Here is a 23,649-nt window from a genome sequence, read left to right as displayed (position 1 = left end):
GCCACCTGAGTAGTTTCTTTTTGCAGAAGTTTGTCTTTTTCAAATGATGTGGAATGTTCCAGCTCCAGGGATACTTTGTTGAATATGGATTCTTGTCTTTTGCTTGTGTCTAGCTGAAAGATGGAGCTGTGATTATAGAATATCATATCATGCAAAACAGCAGAGCTGATCCTGAACCACTCACTTCTTGGGGGTTATAGGATTTAATTCTTCAGTATAACTAACTAGTGTGCTGTTTGCCATCTCTTGCCCGATTCACACAACCTGACTTGAAAGCTGTGTATATTTGAACCAAGTTCCAACCTACATTTCCCATCCCTCTCTTAACCCACTTCTGATTCAGATTTATATTTACTTGTAATATGTACATCAAAATATATAGTGAAATGTCATTTCCGTTAGCCTACACAGCCAAAGATGTGCTGGGGGCAGCCTGCAAGTGTTGCCACACATTCCAGCACCAACATAGCATGGCCAGAATGCTTGGCAGTGCAACACAGAGCACAACAAAGCAGAACGTGCACTAAGCACAGCAGGAAAACATGCCCAGTTCTTTCCTCCCTCCCAATGCACATTGCCAGCTACATTAGGTTAACATCATTGTGTGATTGTGAAAGTTTGTAGGTTGAAGACAAAACAGCAACTTTATGGTTCAAGTCAGAAATATCCTTAATTGGGAGTGTGTTTTGTGGTTATCTTTTGGCTATATCTCATTTGTACAAAACACTGCGTATGACACATGCTCACTGGATGTAATATGGAATTGCTCATGCCTAGCCTGGAGGACAGACATAATACTTCATTTGCTCATCTGGCTAATCTAAGGCCCTTGTAAGTTCTCCTTATGAGAATCCAAGCTGTTAATAACTGCTTGTAATATGCTGAAAGCAATTAAAGGCTAGTAAATTATCCATAAGTTGTAGGTTCATTGTCAGAATCTTACTTAGTGGTTACACACCTGTGCAAAAGTGCGTGCATTCTGAGATTGTTTTGCTTGTATATGTACGTATCCTCAGTGAATCTTGAGATTATTCTCACATGAAGAGGGTCTTTGTGAGTGAGGGAAGGATCAGTACTTGCTTGAGACCTCTGTTTGAATTGGCTCATGAGAAACGATTGAAATTGATCATTTTCTTGTCCAATGCAAATAGATGTAGCACTAAGCATTTAGACCTGCCTCTACAACTTCCCTTCACCAACTTTCAGGATCCCAACAGAGCTTCAAGATGAGGCAGTCCTTCACTTGTGAGTCCATCAGGGTCACTTACTGCATCCGGTATTCCTGGTGCAGCCTCATTTATATTGGTGAGTGCTTCATTGAGTATCTCCACACTGTAATCATCCAGAAGCAGTTGAACATGTATTGATAAAACGTAAGAAGTATCAAAAAGAAAGAGTGAAGATGATAGGAGCGCTTAAGATAAACAAACAAAAACTGATGTGGATATAGAAGACATTTTAAGTGGGAATTCAAGAGAAATACAGATCCGTATCATGAAGTATCTGAAAGATTCAGGTTTATTATATAGAATTTAGGGAATGCAATTCTTTTCCCTTCTGTTTATCCAACGATCCACACTCCAGTCTAGCAGGTGGCGGTAATGCACCTAAAAGCTGGTTTGCCAACCGCCATAAAACAACAGAAGAAGAAGAAGAAGAAGAGAGGAGGGGGGGAAGAGGAGGGGGGGAGGAGGAGGAGGGGGGGAGGAGGAGGAGGGGGGGAGGAGGAGGAGGGGGGGAGGAGGAGGGGGAGGGGGGAGGGGAGGGGGAGGATGATGATGATGATGATATTATCATCATCATCATCATCATCTCCACTCCATCTGCCAAAATGGTGGTGATCGCTCTGTGGCTAGCCATGTTAATTCCATTTACCATTTCTATGACAACGTGTTTGTCCACAGCCTCCTCTACTTCAAATTTGAGGCCAAGTGCAGATGAGAGGAATATCACCTCATATTCTCCCTTGCTAGTGTCCCAACCTGATGTTATGAACATTGATTTCTTCAGCTTGCAGTACCACTCGCCTCTGACCCCACCCCTTCCTTTTCCCTTATTCAACCATTCCTGATTACCCCTCCGCTTTCTCGATCTGCCCATTGCCTACTCATTGCACCCTTTAATTCCCTTTCTCACTTCCTTCCCATATTCCATAATCCACTGTCCTCTCCTATCAGATTCCATTTTGTTCCCTTACATTATTTTCCACTCTCTCCCCCTCCTCTACCTGCCTGTCTTTTCCTTCGCATCATGATCCACTTATCACCTGCTAGCTCTTGCTCTACCTCTACCCCACCTTTATATACTGGCTAATTCCCCTCTTTCTTCCCAGTCCTGAACGAAGGTCGGGCTACAAAATGTCGACTGTCCATTTCCCTAAGTAAATCCTGTCTGACTGATTGAATTCTTCCAGCATTTTTGTGTGTTGCTCCAGACTTCCATCATCAGCAGTCTATCTTGTATCTCCATTGTAAATAGGTAATATCAGCTACAGAAATTTCTGAAACTGTTTAGTACAACGCATTTTAGGTGCCAAAATATAAATAAAGCTTGTACATGGAACTACTGCAGATATCCCACCCCGCAAAAACTCATTTCAGGGAGGTAGCACCATCAATTTGCAGGAGACTCCCAGAGCTTCCGGGAGAGGTGGGATGTCTGCAATAGAGTAGCTCCTTAGCAGCTAGCCAGCTAGTTTAAATAATGTTAGCTATTGCTAATGAACGAATGACACCTGTTAATCTCACCTCAACATGTCTTTTACAGTCTTAACCCACCACAGGCAATAGAAAAGTCACTGTTGCAAACAGTGCAGCGAGCAACACTGTCATTATTTTTGACCCCTATTAGGCAGGGGTACACTTTAGTGTAGTCTGGGGTGATGTACATTTTATATTTTCTTTTTTTTGGAAAACTCTGCCATGGCGCGCATGTGCGCTGGCTCGCGCTCTCTCTCTCTCTCTCTCTCTCTCACTCGGGCTCTCGTGCTTGCTCTCTCTCACTCCCGCGGTGTCTCTCTCTCTCTCTCTCTCTCTCTCTGTCGCTCTCATGGTCTCTCTCACACTCTCGCTCGCTCGCTCTCAAAAAAAAAGTGATTTCCGGGACATTGTATATAAATTGCGGGCATTAGGGAGCCGCTATTAATATGCGGGAGACTCCTGGAACTTCCGGGAGAGGTGGGATGTCTGCTACTGTGTATCTTTCCATTACCAACTATCTGCAATAGTACTATGCTACAAGTAGTGATTTTTTTCCCCCAAGCAGTCACATGGAGGTGAATGACCTTTCTTTGAACTAGAAGAAATGCCATTTTACACCACCTGCTTTGAGGTATTCTACAAAGACCAAAAGGATACCATTAGTCACTTTTTCCCTCAAAAGCTGAGCAGTGGAATGCCTAACATTAAATTTCAGTGTCACATAATTGCATGTCTCTGATATTAATGCATACTTGTGCATCTATGCATCAGCCATTGACTGGGTGGGATAAGCTGAATGTTGTCAGAATCTAATAGCATTAGTATACTGGATGGAGCATATCATGCAGCACCTTGGCAATTTTGACAGCTGGCCTTAAGTAATCCCGCCCTGATGGTAGATAAATGCTGCTGAACTGTAAATCACAAGTTAAGATTTACCATAAGAGTGCAAAGTTATAAATGACCAAATCAAGGCAAAGGCTGAACAGAACAGTCACATGCAACAGAGTTTTGACAGTTGTCTGAGTGGAAATATAAGAATTTACCAGTTAGAGGTCAGTACTGGCAAACACCAATATGGCTGCTGTTGTTGTTGTTGTAGTTTATAAAAGTCTTCATTGAGGGATGTTAACTGTTTCAGCTATTTTAGGCATTTACATTTCTTTCAGGATTATTCTCCAGGCAATCATGATCTTAAACGGTAGACAGAAGAGATGCTGAAAATCTTGAGCAACAGACACCAAGCAGTTGAGGAACTCAACAAATCAGGCAATATGGAGTTCCTCAATTTCACGTGTGATTAACTGTTTGAGTGGTTTTAGGTCTGGGATTAGATTAGATTAGATTATGAGGGCACACAGTCCTCTTTTATTGTCATTTAGTAATACATGCATTAAGAAATGATACCGTGTTTCTCCAGAATGATATCACAGAAACACAAGACAAACCGACTGAAAAACTGACCAAAACCACATAATTATAACATATAGTTACAACAGTGCAAAGCAATACCGTAATTTGATAAAGAACAGACCATGGGCACAGTAAAAAGTCTCAAAAGTCCCATCATCTCACGCAGACGGTGATTCTTTATAGTTAATCAGAAGATATAGTATTGCTATAAATTTAACATTCCCTCTCAAGAATCATCATGTGCTTCCGAAATGAAGTTTTAAAAATTTCTCATTTAAAACCTGATGTGTCACTGCCAATTTACAACCAGAGGCTAAATGTACATTGTGACAAGTTGATGAAAAATCTTCTGGGAGACACTGAGTTGCATGCACTTATTAATAAAGTACATCAATAAACCATGTAGTCTCTAGAAATCCTTAATTTCCTCATTATTATTGAAATTATTCCATCTGGACAACTAAGTCAGTTCTCTCATCTTTGTGGTCACTCTTCTCATGATTAATGCGGATATACGCACGAGACCTTTGGTCTGATCCAGCTGTATTCTGTGAAAATATGATTCTGTTTCTGATGCTGTTATTCAAGTGGATTAAGAAATGATGTCAGTATTATAACTAGAGTGGGCAAAGTGCAAATTTCCAAATACCATTTTTTCTTAAAAAAGGATTGCAGAAAAGTTATCCAAATCTGAATTCATTTTAGCTTTAATTTGGTATTGTTTCGATCTGCAGACAAAAATCAAAATTATTGGTGTTTGTGACAAATACAAAAAAATGCACTGACGCATACAAATTTTAAGGGAAGTGATGGTGTTTCTATTATACAGTCAAGATTATCTGTGAATGTGTTATCTCATTGTTAGTTATTTTTGGTGTTCTGCTCCGGATTATCAGGGAGCTCCCATTGATAAGGTAACAAGTTGGTTGAATGGTTCTCCTGTTTCATATTAACTTAACACAAGAAAATAAATCACTTCCAAGAAACCACTGATAGAATTCTCTCTTTAATGAGGTTCTGTAAGCACAGGTTTGCACATCTGTAGTTCATTCTTACAGAGTAAAACCTGGCCTTAAACAGAAACACCTGACATCTGAAATATTAACAGGTTTCTCAAAATTCAGGATTGATGGTACCTTGTTGATCAATTGGTACTGCTTTTCAATTAATGATCAGTTCCCCATTTTTTTTTATTGAACTGCCACAAAACTATGTTAGTTACTGGAGCATGGATCCATACTGTTTTCTTTGCACAGTACACAAGTTTGAAAGTCAGGAAGGGAAGCTTGCAGGCATAAAATTGATGATGGCATGTTTCACAAACCTCAATGAAGTAAATTGCCTTTATCTACATTAATTGATTAGTGCTTTGCAAAAACTTAAATTCTTTCACAGATAATCAGATAAATACAGGCTTTTGTGCAAAAGGTGTTCTTTGCATATTGCAGCACCTTTTAGTTGCAAGTGAGGCAAAGTGACAAAATGCATTTGCAGTATGATGTTGTATGTGAGTAATTAAGTAACTTTCTGTTGTGAAGACCACGGCACATTTTGTAAATGAGCTGAGCCTGATCTATTCCTGGATATTATCTCTGGTCTCCTGCATTGCACATTGTACAAGATTGTGGAGTATGAAACTTTGGGTCGTTGTCTGGATGGTGCCCAATATTTGTCAAATTTGTGAACTTTTAAGAAGGCAAAATGCATATGTGATTAATGATCTGTTGAGCTGTGCATGGATCCATACTGTTTGCGTTCATGTGCAATTTCTGCAAGAAGGTACAATGTGCTGTTCAGATGCAGATCTAATTTGCTACTGCAAAGCGTTGCAGTGAGGGAGACTGTTTCATCTTTGTGTAGTTATTTAATACTTGGATATCCAATTAAAGTCATAATCCCCATCAGAAATTTGTTCTTTTTGATAACATCTGACAGTACTGTGAGTGCATGGTAGAAACGGTCTCAAGAATGCATCAGAAAGTGTCATGCTTCTTTGAATTGATCGTTCATTATATATCTTAAGGATTCTACTTCATATTTACTGCACTTATTAGAGCCCTTGTTAGAGCAACTTGCTGTTCATGTATTTATAAAATAGTTTAATTACTACAGATCAAAATTCAAATTAATAACACAAATACTAAAAAGAAGAGAGGGTGAAACTATTCACTGCAAATTACATTGTAAGAGAACCAAGGAAGATTTATGCTGCAAACATTTCCCACTCTTAAGGAATGAATTTTGATGTACAAATATATGTGAAAGAATTCTGAATGCTGTTAAGTAAGAAGGATAATTAAAACTGCAGCATCCTCCGATTGCTGAGGCAGGAAATCTTTATCACGGTCTTTACTGTAGACCTAAGGAACACTGGAATAGAGGTATTGAAGGAATGTTGCCTTGTTTTTATTAAGGCTCTGTAATTTAACATGAACTAATCCTACTGGGGATGAATAATAAAAACATCCAGCTCATCAGAACTGTGCACAGACAAGGAAATTGAAATACACACTTGCCAAAGTGAAGATGTTGAGCACTTGTTCTTCATCTAGATTGATTTAAACTGGAATGCTTATAGCCATGAGATTTTTAAGTTGTCATTCTCACTCATAAGAATATTACAAGTAGAAGCAGGAGTAGCCCATCTGGCACTTTGAGCTGCTCCATCTCTCAGTAAGATCATAGATAATCATCATCTCAAACTCTATTTTCTAACACTATCTATACATCCCTTGACTCTCTAAATATCCCAACTATTCCAACAGTAAACCACTGTGTGAAGAAATTTCTCCTCATTCCAAGTCATAAACATTACAGCATAATCCTTGTTCTGAAACGATGCGCTCTGTTTCTGGATTCATAAGCTGGGGCAACATTTTCTCTGAATTCACCATGTCAATCCTTGTAGAGTTTTGTAAGTTTCCATGAGGTTGCCTCTCACTCCTCTAAACTTGAGTGTAAGCAAGTCTAGCCTATTCAATCTCTCCTCATACTGAAAAGCATTTCACAGAGCCAAATCATTCTGACAAAAAATTACACCGAGCTAAGGATTGGAAATGAAATTTGGTCAGGGAAAGAAGCTTTCAAGAGAAGTTGTTTGGGCAGTTAACCTCATTATTCCTTTCTTTATATTGTTTATTTACATCATACAAGTCAGTGGAACTCAGCAGGTCAGGCAGAATTTATGGAGCTGAATAAACGGTCAACATTTTGGGTCGAGACCCTTCTTCAGGACTGGAAAAGAAGGGGGGAAGATGCCAGATTAAAAAGGTGAGGGGAGGGATAGGAGGACTATCTTGTATGTGATAGGTGAAGCCAAGTAGGTGGCAAAGATAAAATGTTGGAGAAGAAGGAATCTGATAAGAGAGGAGTCCGTGGGAGAAAGGGAAGAAGGAGGGGCAGAGTGAGGAACAGAAGACGAGGGAAGAGGGTGGGGGGGGGAATTACCATAAGGAGAAATCAATGTTCATGCCATCATGTAGGAGGCTACCTAGACAGCATATGAGGGTGTTGCTCCTCCACCCTGAGAGTGGCCTCATCATGGCAAAAGAGTGTCCCACACTCACTGTTTGCCTTGCAGTTAACTTGAGAAAGGGGCAGCACAGTTTGCACAAACACTTTAATTAGTCAGATGCTTCAAATAAGAAAGTAATTGTTTTAAAATGTGACTTTTAAGGACAAGTAGAATTGCCAAGCTGCTGAGTGCTTGCCAGTAGCTTACAGACTCGAGCTGCTATGTGATAGCACTAATATGCTCAATTACAAACAAAGTTGGTCTTTTCTAGCAAGCATTATAATCAGATTAATTTCCTTTTAAATCATTGAGCTGCTGCTTGAAATGAACATGTTTTTTGAGTTTGCAGTTAAACCATACATATCTACAGACTTGTATGGCAGGTGTTCAACACTAGAGGAAGTAAAAATGGAATCCCACAAATACTTTTATTGTGAAATGGAGAAGAGATGGCCACCATGCCTTGAGGCTAGGTGATAGCATTTACTCTAGCTATGGATCACTGAGCATTATTCACAGGAGCAAATTTCATTCCATGTTACCAGAAGCCTCAAGCTCAGCAATGAAATTTGGACAGCTAAGAAATGTGTTCGCCAAAAGACTGAGCTGAACCTGTTGGACACTGGAATCTGTCTCTCTGCTGGTTTTTTTTAAATGCAGATATCTTGTTTCCTTAATGGTCAGAGGATTTTTTTGGGGAGATGGGCAAAGATGAATATGAAGAGCCAATTAAATACTCAATGAGCTTTTGTTAAAATGCTCTTTGAAAGCCAATGATGTTAAGTTGAGAAATAATTTTTATTTTCATCTCCCATTTTGGAAGAACTCAGCTGAGACCATCCTTGTTAAAGAAACTATTTGAATTAATTTTACCTCTTGTTGACTGATGTTGGAATGCCAATGCTTTCGCAAGCGTTTCATGGCTAAAGAACTTGCAGTTAAATAAAAGATTCATTAACAGAAGCATTGGATGTAAATTTTCTGCAAAACTGTTGACGGACCTTGATTTATTTGAAGCTCTGGCTGACTTAGCTCGCCTGATTTTTTTTTTGTTGAACGTGTAAATTGGTGTTGTTCTGCACGTATTGGCATTCTGCCTTAAAGCCAGCTCCCATGAATGAGAGAAACCAGTGTACAGCTGAGGTGAGATTCAGCTGTTGTATCACTGGACACTGAATTATTGCAGAAGAATGGACATTTGTGAAAAACTTCCTTGTCAAATTGAGATTCACTACATAGAATATCTGGAATATCTTAAACTAGCGTTTGGAATTTCTTGTCCATATCTCAGTTCATTGCTTTTATTTTTGCAGCTTACTGTAACATTTGGGGACAGAGGGAGGGATTGATATGTTACATATGCTTTTCCTTTTTAATCTTTGGGAAGCCATGTTAAAAGCTATGTAGTATCACTTCATTTTGTTCTGTCAAATTATTTAAAATATTTGCAACTGTTGGTCATGAATATCCTTATTTATCACTTTCATCATTTGTGTACTATTAAATCTGAACCTGGATTAGCCATGTAAGTAAAAGTTACCAGTAGCAGTTTGAATATTGTTCAACATGATCTATTAGTTGTATGGTTAATTGGAGCTGCATAAAGAGGTTTAAGGTAATACTTGAAGATAACTTGTATCTAGTACATAAAGTAGGTGTGCCATGGTAGAAGTGACTCATAACAAATCATTGCAGGAATTTTAGACTTGACAATGAGTGATCTCACATCAGACTTGAGTCTTTAATCTGTGCAGATACTACACTCTAGTGCTGAAAACAGTGCTGCGTTATAAATGAGATATGAGAGAGTAGTTCGTAGTCCTGGCTGTCAAATGCAAAAGATCCCTTTGCATTATTTGAAGAAAAGTAGGAGTGGTCTTTATTTTTGATCACAATTTATCAAACAAGCAGAAGGGAGCAGAGATTTCAATGTCAGACTTTTCTACACGTGAACTTGTAAGTAGATGCACTTGGGGTATTCACTACTTGCTGTATCACGTTAGTGAAGTGAAAGAGCATTTGTTAATGTTTGGCACTATCTGTAAAAGTTGTCTAGTAATCAGTATGGTGAGTTAGTCAACCATTGACATGCCCATATTACAGATTACTGTTAATCAGATCCTATTTAGTGGAAATGTATTTAAGGTAGTTTCTATTAATGCATGCATTGGCTAAAACTTGTTGCAATCACCTTATTTGGTTGATGTTTCTCCAATGCAGTACTGCTGTAGGCAATACTACTACTGGATTATGCCTCCAGATTTATTCCATATTTACAAAGGAAGCAATATTTTATTTAGGAAATAAACAACCATTTTCCACACTTCCTTTTATGGACTTTCATGTGTCTCACCAGTGAGTTAACACAAGAAGGCGATTTCCATGCCCTGTTATATTGGTTTCTGAACCAGCTGGCTTGTGTGTAGGTTTTTACTGCCTCAGTGGCTGCTCTGCCTCTGTTCTGCTTCAACATCCTTTCCTTCTCCCTAATGTGTAGCAATGCTACTTAAATTGAAGGACTCATTGTGAAGTTTTGTCGATAAAGCCCTGAGTTATTCTAATAAAATATGCCAGGGAAAATTAAGCTTAATAATGTATATAAAGATATTCTATATTCCAAGAGGATAACAGATTTCGCTATTTTTACTGAAATACAATGGCTTTTAGCTGAGAGCTGTGTTGTGTTGTGCAGATGGTACTTGTACTTTTTATATCACAAAGATTCTGACACTGCTTTTTATTTGTGCAGAGCCTGTGTATAATTCACTAGCAAGCTCTTGCCAGTTAAGTTTTATAACACTCCTTTTAACATTCCCAAAAACTAGAACGCTCCTTAAAGAAAATTAGATTAGATTAGATTAGATTAGATTAGATTATGGGGACACTCAGTCCTCGTTTATTGTCATTTAGAAATGCATGCATTAAAAAATGATACAATGGTCCTCCAGTATGATATCACAGAAACACAAGACAGACAAAGACAAAGACCACATAATTATAACATATAGTTACAACAGTGCAAAGCAATACCGTAATTTGATTAGAGCAGACCATGGGCACGGTAAACAAAAAGTCTCTAAATCCCGATAGCCCCAACACCTCATGTAGACGGTAGAAGGGAGAAACTCTCCCTGCCAGGAGCTTCCAGCGCCGCAAACTTGCCGATGCAGCATCCTGGAAGCACTCGACCACAGTCCGACTCTGAGTCCGTCCGAAAACTTCAAGCCTCCGACCAGCCCTCCGACACGGAGCACCATCTCTGCCGAGCACTTCGACCCCGCCCCTGGCCGCCGAGCAACAAGCAAAGCCGAAGATTCGGGGCCTTCCCCTCCAGAGATTTCAGATCACACAGTAGCGGCGGCAGCGAAACAGGCATTTCAGAAGTTTCACCAGATGTTCCTCCGTGCTCTCTCATCTGCCTCCATCAAATCAGAATTGTGCACAGCATCCTACTTGACAGATAACAGATATTCATCACTGGAGAGGCTGCACGTGCTGTGTCGCGCCACCATCTTCTCCTGCTCCTTGCAAATTAGTGCTATTTTGCAACTGTTGAAAGATTATTTTATGGGAAACAAGGCTGAAATATTTCTCTAACAACTTGTTCATTTATTCTCTAGCCGAGGCATTGGAAGGAGGCACTATGCCTTAATGTCCTCAGCATGTCCTAAAGTGCTTTGCAGCCAAGTTAATTCATGGTGTGGTATCATCATCACTGTTAGAGCAAGTTGGTGAGATACAGTGGCATGCAAAAGTTTGGGTACCCCGGTCAAAATTTCTGTTACTGTGAATAGTTAAGGGAGTAGAAGATGAACTGATCTCCAAAAGTCATAAAGTTAAAGATGAAACATTCTTTTCAACGTTTTAAGCAAGATTAGTGTATTATTTTTGTTTGGTACAATTTTAGAGTGAAAAAAAAGGAAAAGAGCACCATGCAAAAGTTTGGGCACCCCAAGAGATCTGAGCTCTCAGATAACTTTTACCAAGGTCTCAGACCTTAATTAGCTTGTTAGGGCTATGGTTTGTTCACAGTCATCATTAGGAAAGGCCAGGTGATGCAAACTTCAAAGCTTTATAAATACCATAACTCTTCAAACCTTGCCCCAACAATCAGCAGCCATGGGCTCCTCTAAACAGCTGCCTAGCACTCTGAAAATTAAAATAAATGATGCCCACAAAGCAGGAGAAGGCTATAAGAAGATAGCAAAGCATTTTCAGGTAGCCATTTTCTCAGTTCATAATGTAATTAAGAAATGGCAGTTAACAGGAACGGTGGAGGTCAAGTTGAGGTCTGGAAGACCGAGAGAACTGCTTGTGAGATTGCTAGAAAGGCAAGTCAAAACCCTCGTTTGACTGCAAAAGACCTTATGGAAGATTTAGCAGACTCTGGAGTGGTGGTGCACTGTTCTACTGTGTAGCGACACCTGCACAAATATGACCTTCATGGAAGAGTCATCAGAAGAAAACCTTTCCTACTCATTTAGCTATTCACAGTAACAGAGATTTTGACCAGAGGTGCCCAAACTTTTGCATGCCACTGTAAGTGACCCTGGAAGAGGTTAAAAAGAGAAAGACTTCAGGCTTTGTTTTTCAGGTTTGATAAATTGGGCTTACATTATTCTAATCCACATAGTGTGTCTATAGTCTAAAATGGCCTACTCTTATCCATTATTGGTAGACCACAGGGTATGCATTATGCTTCAGCAAAAGTAGAAATAAATTTTAAGGCACTTTTCCTCTTCTCCTTGAGTATGGCTACGTTTGGTGCAGATTCTGTCCTGTGAAGAAGTTTGGTGAATTAAGTGAATCTTTGCATGTTCATTGTTATCCTTAAGTTGGAGAGTTTTCCTTTGTTTTATTTCTATCCCTTATTGTCACTGGGATTTCTTTTGTAAGAGATTCCATGGTGGTATTGGGTATATGTGTATACGTGCTCATGTCCATGTACTATATGGTTGATTATACCAATAGGTGTTTTCTTGTGGGCTTGTATTTCAACATAAGAAAATAATTATCTTATTTGTGAGTGATGTTAGGTGAGGGACGAACGGGGAGTACCCTGAGTTAGTGTTTGTGCAAATATGCGATTATTTTCAAAAGTGGGGCCTATCATAGAGCTTTGTTCATATATAATTGTGGGAGCAGCCCTAGTGTGAGTGGACAGAGTTAGTGGGGAACTGAGGCTTTGGTGAGAAGAGTTGAGATTTCTATCAAGTTTCTAATTTTTTTTTATTACTGTTTACTTAGAAGAGTGCAAATAAATCCCAGAACAGTGGTGTGCTCCTCTTGCAAGATGTAGGAGACCTGGGAGACCCCCAGTGATTAATACATCTGTGAGAACTGGAGTTGGATGACAAACGGTTCATCTGGGAGAATGAGGAATTAATATATAGGAACTACAAGTAAGTAGTCACACCTAAGTTACAAGAGATAGGTAACTAGGTGACTATCAAGACAGGCAAAGAGAATAGACAAACAATGAAGAGTATCCCTGTGGCTGTTCCCTTAATAACAAGTATACTGCTTTGGGTACTGTTGAGAGGTACAGCCTACTGAAAGCTGTAACCACCAGATCTCTGGCACTGAGTTTGGCTCTGTGTCTCAGAAGAGAATGGGGGAGAAGAGGAGAGCAGGAGTGATAGGGGTTTCTATAGCTAGGGGAACAAATTGGAGATTCTGTCAATGTGAAAGAGACTCCTAGATGGTATGTTATCTCCCAGGTGTCAGGGTCAGGGAGGTCTCATATTCGGTCTACAGTATTCTTAAAGGGGAGGGTGAGCTGCCAGAAGTCATCGTATGCATTGGTAGGAAAAAGATGAGGTCCTGAAGATCGAACTTAGGGAGCTGGGTAGGAAGCTAAGAAGCAGGACCCCAAGGATAGCAATCTTTAGGTAGCTGCTTTGACCAAGCACAATTGAGGGTAAGAATAGGATAGTGTGGCACATGAATATGTGGCATGTACCTTGGGGTCCATGTCCATAGATCTCTTAAAGTTGCTGTCAATAGGGTGATTAAGAAGGCGTATGGCATGTTGGTCATTGGACTGAGTTCAAGAGCTGTGAGATATTAGCTGTATAACATTTTTGTTAGACCACACTTTGAGGATTTTGTTGATTTCTGGTCACCTCATTTTAGGAAAAATGTTGAAACTTTAGAAAGATTTCCCAGGCTGTTGTCTGGATTAGTAAGCATGAATTATGAGGAAAGGTTGAATGAAGTAGGACTTCTCTCCTTGGAGCACAGGAGGATGAGAAGTGACTTGAAGATGATAGGAGGCATTGATAGAGTGGACATCTGCCCAGGGCAGAAACAGCTAATAGGCTAATATGAGAGAGTTTATTTTAAGGTGATTGGAGGGAAGTGTTCGGGGGGAGGGGCGGGTAACCAAAATGTTTTTTTTTACCCACGGAGTGGTGGGTGCATGAATCATGATGCCAGAGGTGGTGGTAGAGGCAGATACATTTAGGGCGTTTAAGGGACTCTGGTACAGATACATTTTTGAAAGAAAAAAATGGAGGGCTATGATCTTGGAGTAGGTTAAAAGGTGGACACAGTCAGCACAGTACAAAGGTCAAAGGCCTGTACTTTTCTGTATTCTAAGTGTAGTCTTAAAAAATTCAAATGTTTGTCTTTAAAGCATAAAGACCATTTATAATTGCCTTTACTGTGTTGAAGACAGTTAATTGTGGTGAGTTGGCTTTTGAAGAAATTTAATTGCAAGAAGTGATGGGAAGCTGCAGATATTTTGGCCTGAGGGTTTACAGCATGCTATTTACTGCCAGGTAGACTCAGGCTGCTGAGGAAAATGCCAGCAGTTGGTTGAGACCTGTAGTGTTGATAGGCGAGGATTCATGGGGCTCTGAAACTAGCTACAGAGCAGCAGGAAATGCATTGGGTTTATTGAAAAGACACAAGTAATGACATCTATGCTTGTGATTCTTAGTCAAAAGTAGAGCATCTTAGATGTTCCTCGTTGAAGGTAGGGAGAATAGTTGAGACAAGTCTGGAATCTGAGCTGAGGTCTAGTCTTGACACTGAGTGCTACATACCATGTTTGCAAACCCTCAGAATCTCTTTGAGCTGCCATTTCAGAATTTGTTCTTCAGGTTAACAAAGTACTAATCTGAGCATCTTGTATGTCTGATTTTTGTTGTGGTTTGTTGGTGTGCCACTAACATACAGTATAACAGAAGTGCATAGTTGTGGAGAGATTGCAAACTCCACATCAAACGTCAGGTATTGTGCTGTAAAAATTTGGGCAGGTGAGTTTTGTAATTCTGGCATTCTGTTGCATTGGATGATAAACAGTGTCTTGACCAGGGATTTTGATCTATTTCATTTTAGAATTTTTATTTGTGAATTACATGCTCATTTTTTTCACAGTGGAGCCGAAGAAACGGAAAATTATAAAGCATGAAAAACTAAAAATTTTAAAACTGAAATGTTAGCAGTTTAGAAGTATTCATCCCCCTTTGTTCAGTACTTAGTTGAACCACCTTTTGCAGCTTTTACAGCCAGTGGTCTTTTTGGTAAGTCTTTTGTAGCTTTGCACTGCATGATGGAGCAAGATTTGCCCATTCCTCCTTGCAAGATTGCTCAAGCTGTGCCTCATTGGTTGAGGAGTAACAGGGGACAGCAATCTTGCGCTCTTGCCAGAGATATTTGATTGGGATAATGTTAGGTCTGACTGGGCCTCTCAAAGAAACAATTGTTTTTCATGTGAAGCCACTCCATGGTTGCTCTGGCAGTGTGCTTTGGGTCATTGTCTTGCTGAAAGGGAAACTGCCTTCCTAGGTTAAGCTTTCTGACAGAGGCTAACAGATTTTTATCCAGGATCTTTCTATGTCTACCAGCATTCATCTTCCCATCAATCCTGACCAGATTTCCATTCCCTGCAGCATGATGCTACCTCCACCATACTTTACAATAGAGACTGTGTTACCTGGCTGATGTACAGTATTAGATTTATGCCACATGTACCGCTTAGTGTTAAGGCCAAAAAGTTCCATTTTAAACTTATCTTTCTTCCACATTGAAAAGTATAGCACAGAAACAGGCCCTTCAGCTCATCTAATCCATGCCGAGCCATTTAATCTGCCTACTCCCGTTGACCTGCACCCGGACCATAGTTCTCCATACCCTTATCATCCATGTGCCATCTTTACCTTATCTTCTGAGTGACACTTTGCAAAGTGTTTTACGGGCAAGAATATGTTTTTTTTTAAGCCAGAGCTACTGCTTTGCCACTCTTCCATAAGAGCCCTTTTTGTGCAAGGCCTTAGAGATTATGGAACCATGAACATCTTCATTTGCAGCCTCTGACTTCTGCAGCACACTCAGAGTGACTGTTGGCATCACAGTAACCTCTCTTATAAGTACCATTCTTCTGTGGCGACTAAGTTTAGAGGGGCGGCCTAACCTATGCAATGTGGCTATGTTTTCATACTCTTTCCACTTTTTCAAGATGAACTACACTGAACTCCTAAGTATGTTCAGTGCCTTTGAGATGGCCTTGTACTCTTCTCCAAAATTGTCCTTCTCTATTATCATTTCCCTGACGTGTCGCAAATGCTCTTTTATCTTCATTTTGGTTTGGTCTCTTGAAAATCTACCATACTTGGATCTTACAGAAAGAGGGTTATTTATACTTATGAATTAATTGAAAACAGGTGATCCTCCAATTTTCTACATGAACAAATTGGGTGAGTTGGTAAGGTAATATACAGTATTGAACCTGAGGAAAGTTAGCATAGTAATTGCAAAGGGAACAAATACTTTTTCTGCCGCACAATTGTGGTTTATAATTTTTTAGTAGATTTTTGACAGGTTGTGAAATTTTTCTTTTGGTTTGACATGATGCATAATGTTTAGTAGATTAGCTCAAAAATACTATTTCAGTATATTTTAGATTTAGAAAATGAGACAAAAAATGCTAAAGTGGTTGTAGGGGGCTGAATATTTTTTCAAGGCACTATGCAATAATGAGCAAACACTCAGGGCTTCATCAAAATGATAAAAAGCCTCAAGTACATTTGCATTTCCCCATTCTTCAACTTTCCCAGTGCAATTTGAAATAATTTTCTAACACTTGTATATGACTCCAACAGTTGTTGTAGTTTTGGTCTCCTTCAAGTAAAGGTCCTCCCATTCTTACAGCCTCATATCAATAGAATAGGCCAAACCTAAATCCAGAAGCTCTTTGTTCCTGTACTGAAGCTGAATTTTTATTATTAATGTGGCTTTTGACATTATTGACATGGATTTTGAGTTAGAAGTGGCATGGAGTTCAGCAGCAGCAAAGTGACAGGAAATTTGTGATGCAATATAGTTTCTCCAAAGAGTTCTGTGGCAAGTTTTGGGCATTGCAGGTAAGGTTAAAATCAGAAAGAAATTAAGGACCATGTTCATCTGCACAGGAAATTGATTGTAAAGATTTTCTAGGACTACTTTCACAGAAGATCAAAATGGTGAAAAGTCTCATTCAACACCTTTCTGAGCATCAAAGTCCCAAAGCTATGAAATAAGAAATGTATCAACCAACTATGTTGCTACTACAAATACTGGTTAATCTGTTTACATCTAGCTCTTCTCCCTTGAAAGCAGTTCCATAGAATTTTATAAGATTTACCTCCACCTCCTACTTAAGGTTTAGAACTGAATTCTCGGTTTTGAATTTGCCAACTTAGGACTCTGAACAAAAAGCAAGGATTTAAGGAACATGAATAGCTCAGGCAACTACAAATTTTGATGAAGGTTCTAGAGGAGGCTTCTTGGGAAGTTGGTGACACTGTCATTATCACTGTATAGAAAACATTAACACTGCCCAGTAGTGTAAGACTGCAGAATGATCTTGGATTCACCACATAGGTACACAAATCCACTTCCATTCTTTATGAGCTACTGTCCCAAGTGCCTTCAGTTGCATCCTCTGTTCTCAAATGCTGATTGTCTGACCCACAGTTCGATAACATGCAGAGCAACTGATAATTTTCTCGCGTCTGTTATTTTGGCCAAACCTAAATTATTTACTGCAATCCCCACACCGGTTTTCTCAGATCTGAGAGAGCGGAGCTTGACTGTATTAAGTCAATGTTGACATACTGATATCTGAATATCTCACTTTGTTTACTAGGATTGTTCTGAGGAGTGATGTTGACCCTACTGACAAGCACAATGGTACCTCCCCTACCACTTTCACTGTGTCAATGTGACAAATGTCAATGTCTATTCCATTCAGACCCAGTTCGTATTTATTTGTACACACTGATAAAATTATTTCCTTCCACCTGTCATTGCCTCCCTTCTTTTAAAATTGCTGTAATTTTTCAACTGTTTCCAACTTGCTTTAAACAAAATATCCCTGGTCCTGATGTGCTGGTAAATGGTTTAGATTATGTATGGTTTGGATAACATAGTCAAATGATACATTGCAGTTACAAAAGTGCTGATCTACTAGTAAAACTGTAGAGTTAAATGTTGGTTAGGAACTTTCTTTCTTTTAAATCTGCAGTTACAAATCATGTAATAAATCACAAGTTTGGTTTTTGTTCCTGCTATAGTTAACAGTTGTTGCAACCAGATTTAAAGCCTATTCATTGCTGTGCTGTGGATTCTGTCCTTCCTACTGCTAAAGGCTGGTCACTTTACCACATCTGAAGACAATTTATAAGACTCTTGCAGCTTGTTCAGAGATGTAAATGATCAAATTGCCTTGTTGTAAAGACTCTCCTTTCTCCTTGTTTCAGCATGCTTGCAGAGAAGCTGAATATGACTCCTGAAGAAGCAGAGCGATGGATTGTCAACTTGATTCGAAATGCCAGGTTGGATGCGAAAATAGATTCCAAACTGGTAAGTGGGTCTCTGAAAATGTTGTTTTGTTGGTTTGCTTCAAAAGCAAATCCATTCAAGTGGATTTTGAGTCTTATTGTGAAACAAGGAGGTGGAGGCTTGGGGAATTCATTGGTTAGTATCAAGTTGTCTCCTTTTCAAACTATACAACAGTAGTATGCAATATCTAGATGGCCTCATTGTTCTGTGGAAGCATATCACATTTGTATAGTTTTTGATAATTTTTATGTAACTTTTTTACTGAAAGGAAAGTTGGGCAAGCTATTTATGGAATAACCAACTTAAAGATGAGCTTTATCTGTCACATGTCCATCGAAACAGCCGCAAGTGTCTTTGGAATGTGGGAGGAAAACGGAGCACCCAGGAGAGACCCGTGGGAAGAACGTACAAAGTCCTCATAAACAACAGGAATTGAACCCCAATTTTACAGCTGGTGCTCCAAAGTGTTACGCCCACTGCTACACTACCATGCTGCACTTGCGCTACTGTGCTGCCCATTACACTGCTGTGCACCCTTTATGCTACCATGCTGCCCTACCTACTTAAACTTGCAATTACCTAATGAAAAAAATTGTGGCGAAAACCTCTTTACTTTCCAACTGCTATAACTATCCAATAAACCAGCTGTCTTCTGGCTTTCTGTTTACAGTGACTCCTCACAGAAAGCAAGCCATTCTTTCACTGTTCATGGTTAGTTATCCCTAATCACACATCTTTATATGATCTCTAAATGCTCTCTACTTCTACAAACACAATGTGGTTGCATTTTTTGTGTTTTTAATTGATAACTGTCTTTGGTTCAACTGCTTCTTCAGGCCTTATAAGGAGTTTAACTTAATAGTTCATGTAACAAATATAAAACATAAATCAGGATAGTACTTGAAGCGTTAATGGCAGTGCCACCAAGTTAACTTGATGAAAAATAAGTTTGCGAGATGTACTAAAAGAAATTTCAGATTTCAGTTCAAGAGTTGGAACCTATAAGTTAATGTAATAGACTGACTAAATGTGCATGGGTTCAATCCATACTGAGCAATTAATCCAAGCCAAGACTTCGTATAGACTTCAGTGCAATACTGAAAGAATGCTGCATCTCTTCAAGTGCAATTCTTTTAGGTGAGCCTGTAATCTAAGACCATCATTCTTGAAATCGGGTAAACATTTGAAAAGTAGGGAGCTGACTGGATACCTGGTCAAAATTTATAATTAAGCCCCAAAACAGTGCCCTTGCCATGTACATTACTACATTTTGCAGGAGCTTGCGTGCACCATGTGGGCTGCTGAATTTGTCTACACGGCAATAATAAGTACAGGTGTCCCCACTTTTCGAACGTTCACTTTCCAAAACCTCACTGTTACGAAGGACCCACATTAGTACCCTGTTTTCGCTAACAGAAGGTGTTTTCACTGTTATGAAAAAAGCAGTGCGTGATAAAAGGCAGCGTGCGCCCTGAGCAGCCACTCTCTCCTGGATTCGGAACTGCATTCTTGCCGGCATTGCTTAAACACGTGTCTGTGAGCAGTCGTTAGCAAGATGAGTTCTATGGTATCGGAAAAGCCTGAAAGAGCTCGTAAGGGTGTTACACTTAGCGTAAAACTAGACATAATTAAGCGTTTTGATCGTGGTGAATGAAGTAAGGACAACGTGAGTTTGGCTTGTGGAAGCTGACGAAGATGATGTTGAAGAGGTTTTGGCATCCCATGACCAAGAACTGATAGATGAAGAGCTGATGCAATTGGAAGAGGAAAGGATAACAATCAAAACTGGATGAGTAATGATAAAGTACGACTTTAATTTTGAAAGGGTACGTCGGTTTAGGGTATATTTGCAGGATGGTTTGAGTGCTTACAAAGAACTGTATGATAGAAAAATGCGCGAGGTTCAGCAGTCAAGCAAGCCTTCCACATCAGCCACAGCAGACGAACCTCGACCTTCGACATCGAGGCGGGCAGTCATAGGAGAAGATGAGCTGCCTGCTCGAATGGAAATAGACTGCGAGATGACACCCCAGTGTCCCACCACCCCAGCCCCTGGGCTGCGGACAGATACCGATTTGCGGAGAATGCAGCAGTAGCCAGGAGACACACAGCACACCTTTAAGAAAAAAGCCGAAATAAACATGCTAATTAATTAGGTGCCGCCCGACACGTAATTGTTGGCCCAGATCAGAGACGATGCAATCGGCACTGATCTGGGCCGACAATTACATGCCGAGCGGCACCTAATTAATTAGCATGTTTATTTCGGCTTTTTTCTTCAAGATGTGCTGTGTGCCTCCCGGCTACCGCTGTACCTCTGCATTCTCTGTGGATCGGTATCGGTTCGCTGCCCGGAGGGTGGGGGCCACTGCACCACCCAAACTCCGACGACTCAGTCTAACACACCATCATCAGTGTGCTCTGTGCTTTCCCAATTCCAGTAAGTGATACTACACTGTACATACATTATTTCTACTTTATATCGGCTGTGTATTTTTTACGTGTTACTTGGTATGATTTGGGATCTTCATAGCTCAAAGGTTACCGGAGAGTGCTTGCGCCATGTTTTTGCTGACAGCGCTTGCGTGAGATTTTCGTTACAGAGAACAGTTCAGGCATTGATTGTAGAAAAGTATTTCTACTTTATATAAGCTGTGTATTTATCATATCATTCCTGCTTTTACTATATGTTACTGTTATGTTAGGTTTTATGCGTTATTTGGCATGATTTGGTAGGTTATTTTTGAGTCTGCGAACGCTCACAAAATTTTCCCATATAAATAAATGGTAATTGCTTCTTCACTTTATGACATTCCGGCTTACGAACCGTTTCATAGGAACGCTCTACCTTCGGATAGCGGGGGAAACCTGTACAGTTTTAAGTATACAGGTTTCCCCCGCCATCCGAAGGTAGAGCGTTCCTATGAAACGGTTCGTAAGCCGGAATGTCGTAAAGTGAAGACGCAATTACCATTTATTTATATGGGAAAATTTTGTGAGCGTTCGCAGACTCAAAAATAACGTACCAAATCATGCCAAGTAACGCATAAAATCTAAAATAACAGAAACATATAGTAAAAGCAGGAATGATATGATAAATACACAGCTTATATAAAGTAGAAATACTTTTCTGCAGCACTGTCTAGCGCAGCGAAAATCTTGCAGAAGCACTCTCGACAGAAACACTCTCTCCGGTAACCTTTAAGCTATGAAGCTGCCAAATCATACCAAATAACACATAAAAATACACAGCCTATATAAAGTAGAAATAATGTATGTACAGTGTAGTTTCACTTACTGGAATCGGGAAGACTCCAATAAATTGCAGTTTTGTCAAACACTTGCTTATATAAATAACCACCTGATGCAGTCGGCATTCGCCTCTGATCTGGGCTGACATTTATGTGCCAGGCGGCACCTAATTAATTAGCTTGTTTATTTCGGCTTTTTTCTTAAAGATGTGCTGGGTGCGTCCCGACTACTGCTGCACCACTGCAGCCTTCGCGACAATGTATCAGTCCGTGGCCTGGAGGTTGGGGACCACTGCTTAAACCAGGGGTCCCCAACCTTTTTTGCACTGCGGACCGGTTTAATATTGACAATATTCTTGCAGACCGGCCAACCCGGGGGGGCGGGGGGGGGGAGGGTGTAGGGTTGCCAACGGACAAGAGTAGCAGTCAAATACATTGTGTTTACCCAGAGAGACTACAATGACCATGAAGCCTTGCCGGGCACCAGTGCACGTGTGTATGTGCTGATTTTTTTTCTACAAATCGTTTTTGGCAATTCTGTTCGGGGGTGGGGGAGGGGGGGTAATCACGACCGGAATATAGGTGATAAGTGGCTAATACACTCAATTTCGTTTCTAAAAGAGTTTATCTAACAAATTTATTATTAAACACACAGCACATATTTTCCTTGCATGAATAAGAGTGATAAGTCAATTATCAGGGGAGGACAGGGGAGCTTGAAGTAAGTGTTGAACGAACTTCCAGTAGAAGTGGTAGAGGCAGGTTTGATATTATCATTTAAAGAAAAATTGGATAGGTATATGGATTGGAAAGGAATGGAGCGTTATGGGTTGAGTGCAGGTCGGTGGGACTAGGTGAGAGTAGCGTTCGGCATGGACTAGAAGGGCAGAGATGGCCTGTTTCCGTGCTGTAATTGTTATATGGTTATATAAGTCACTTATAAGTCAATAGCATCATAACATTTTAAGTAACATTTGGATATTAAACACACAGAACATATTTTCCCCGTATGAACACATAAAATCATTGCAACACACCAATATTGCTGAATCAGTGGGAGCCCTGGGCTTGTTTCCCTGCAACAAGACGGTCCCATCAAGGGGTTATGGGAGACAGCGATACTCGAAGGGGGTTCCTTATGTCCAGTATATTCCGCAATTTAATTTTTGTTGCATTCACTGCAGAGGTATGTTGGAAATGGAAGCAATGTTTTCAGTACTTTCGTGGCTATCTCAGGATATTTAGCCTTGACTTTGATCCGGAATGCCAGCAGAGATGTTATGTCAAACATACTTTTCAGCCCACCGACATTTGCAAGCTCGAGGAATTGATCTCCGTCCCGCGCTGACATGGATGATGCGCGGTTAATGAGCTCGCGTGCGTTCAAGCTCAACAGTGGGTGTGACAGGGAATGAGGAAAGGTGCCGCTGACTCATATCGCCATATCATATCGTTTCCTCACAGACCGGTAGCACATGCTTTGCGGCCCGGTACCGGTCCGCGGCCCGGTGGTTGGGGACCACTGGCTTAAACTATGAAGGTGCCCTCGCCTCAGAAACCAACCAAACCACTCATGAATTCCTTTAAATTCCACTTTCGCAACACTTTCATCACCATCTTCCAGTGTTTTCTGTTTCAGCTTATTAAAAAGACTGACTGATTTCTCCTTAAGTATAAGAAAACTTAACGGAACACCACGCTTTGTTCACCCATCAATCCACTCAAGCAATAGACTTCCCATTTTATCCATTATTGGATGCCGACTAAGAGAGACCACTTTGCTACGAGCAGAACCAACAGTAACATCGGCAGCTTTCAAAATTCTTTCTCTCTGCATATAAATAGTGCAAATGGTGGATGCAGGCAAGTTCAATGCACGGACAAAGTCCTTACTTCGTTCACCACGATCGAAACGCTTAATTATGTCTAGTTTTACGCTAAGTAT

At 40.2% G+C, this 23,649-nt stretch overlaps 1 protein-coding gene across 1 annotated transcript in view; it reads left to right on the top strand.

Moving 5' to 3' along the window:
* Positions 1 to 23,649, top strand: part of LOC140204096 (eukaryotic translation initiation factor 3 subunit E-A) — a 210,396-nt gene that overhangs the window by 171,862 nt on the left and 14,885 nt on the right. Inside the window, exon 11 of the mRNA XM_072270472.1 lies at positions 18,372 to 18,474. Within this exon, the coding sequence (XP_072126573.1) occupies positions 18,372 to 18,474 (103 nt within the window). The remainder of the gene's footprint in view (positions 1 to 18,371; positions 18,475 to 23,649) is intronic.

This window comes from Mobula birostris, chromosome 1 (genome assembly GCF_030028105.1).
Source record: "Mobula birostris isolate sMobBir1 chromosome 1, sMobBir1.hap1, whole genome shotgun sequence".
Lineage (NCBI taxonomy): Eukaryota > Metazoa > Chordata > Chondrichthyes > Myliobatiformes > Myliobatidae > Mobula > Mobula birostris.
Note: the sequence above shows the minus strand (reverse complement) of the source record. Positions and strands in the feature narration are given on the sequence as shown.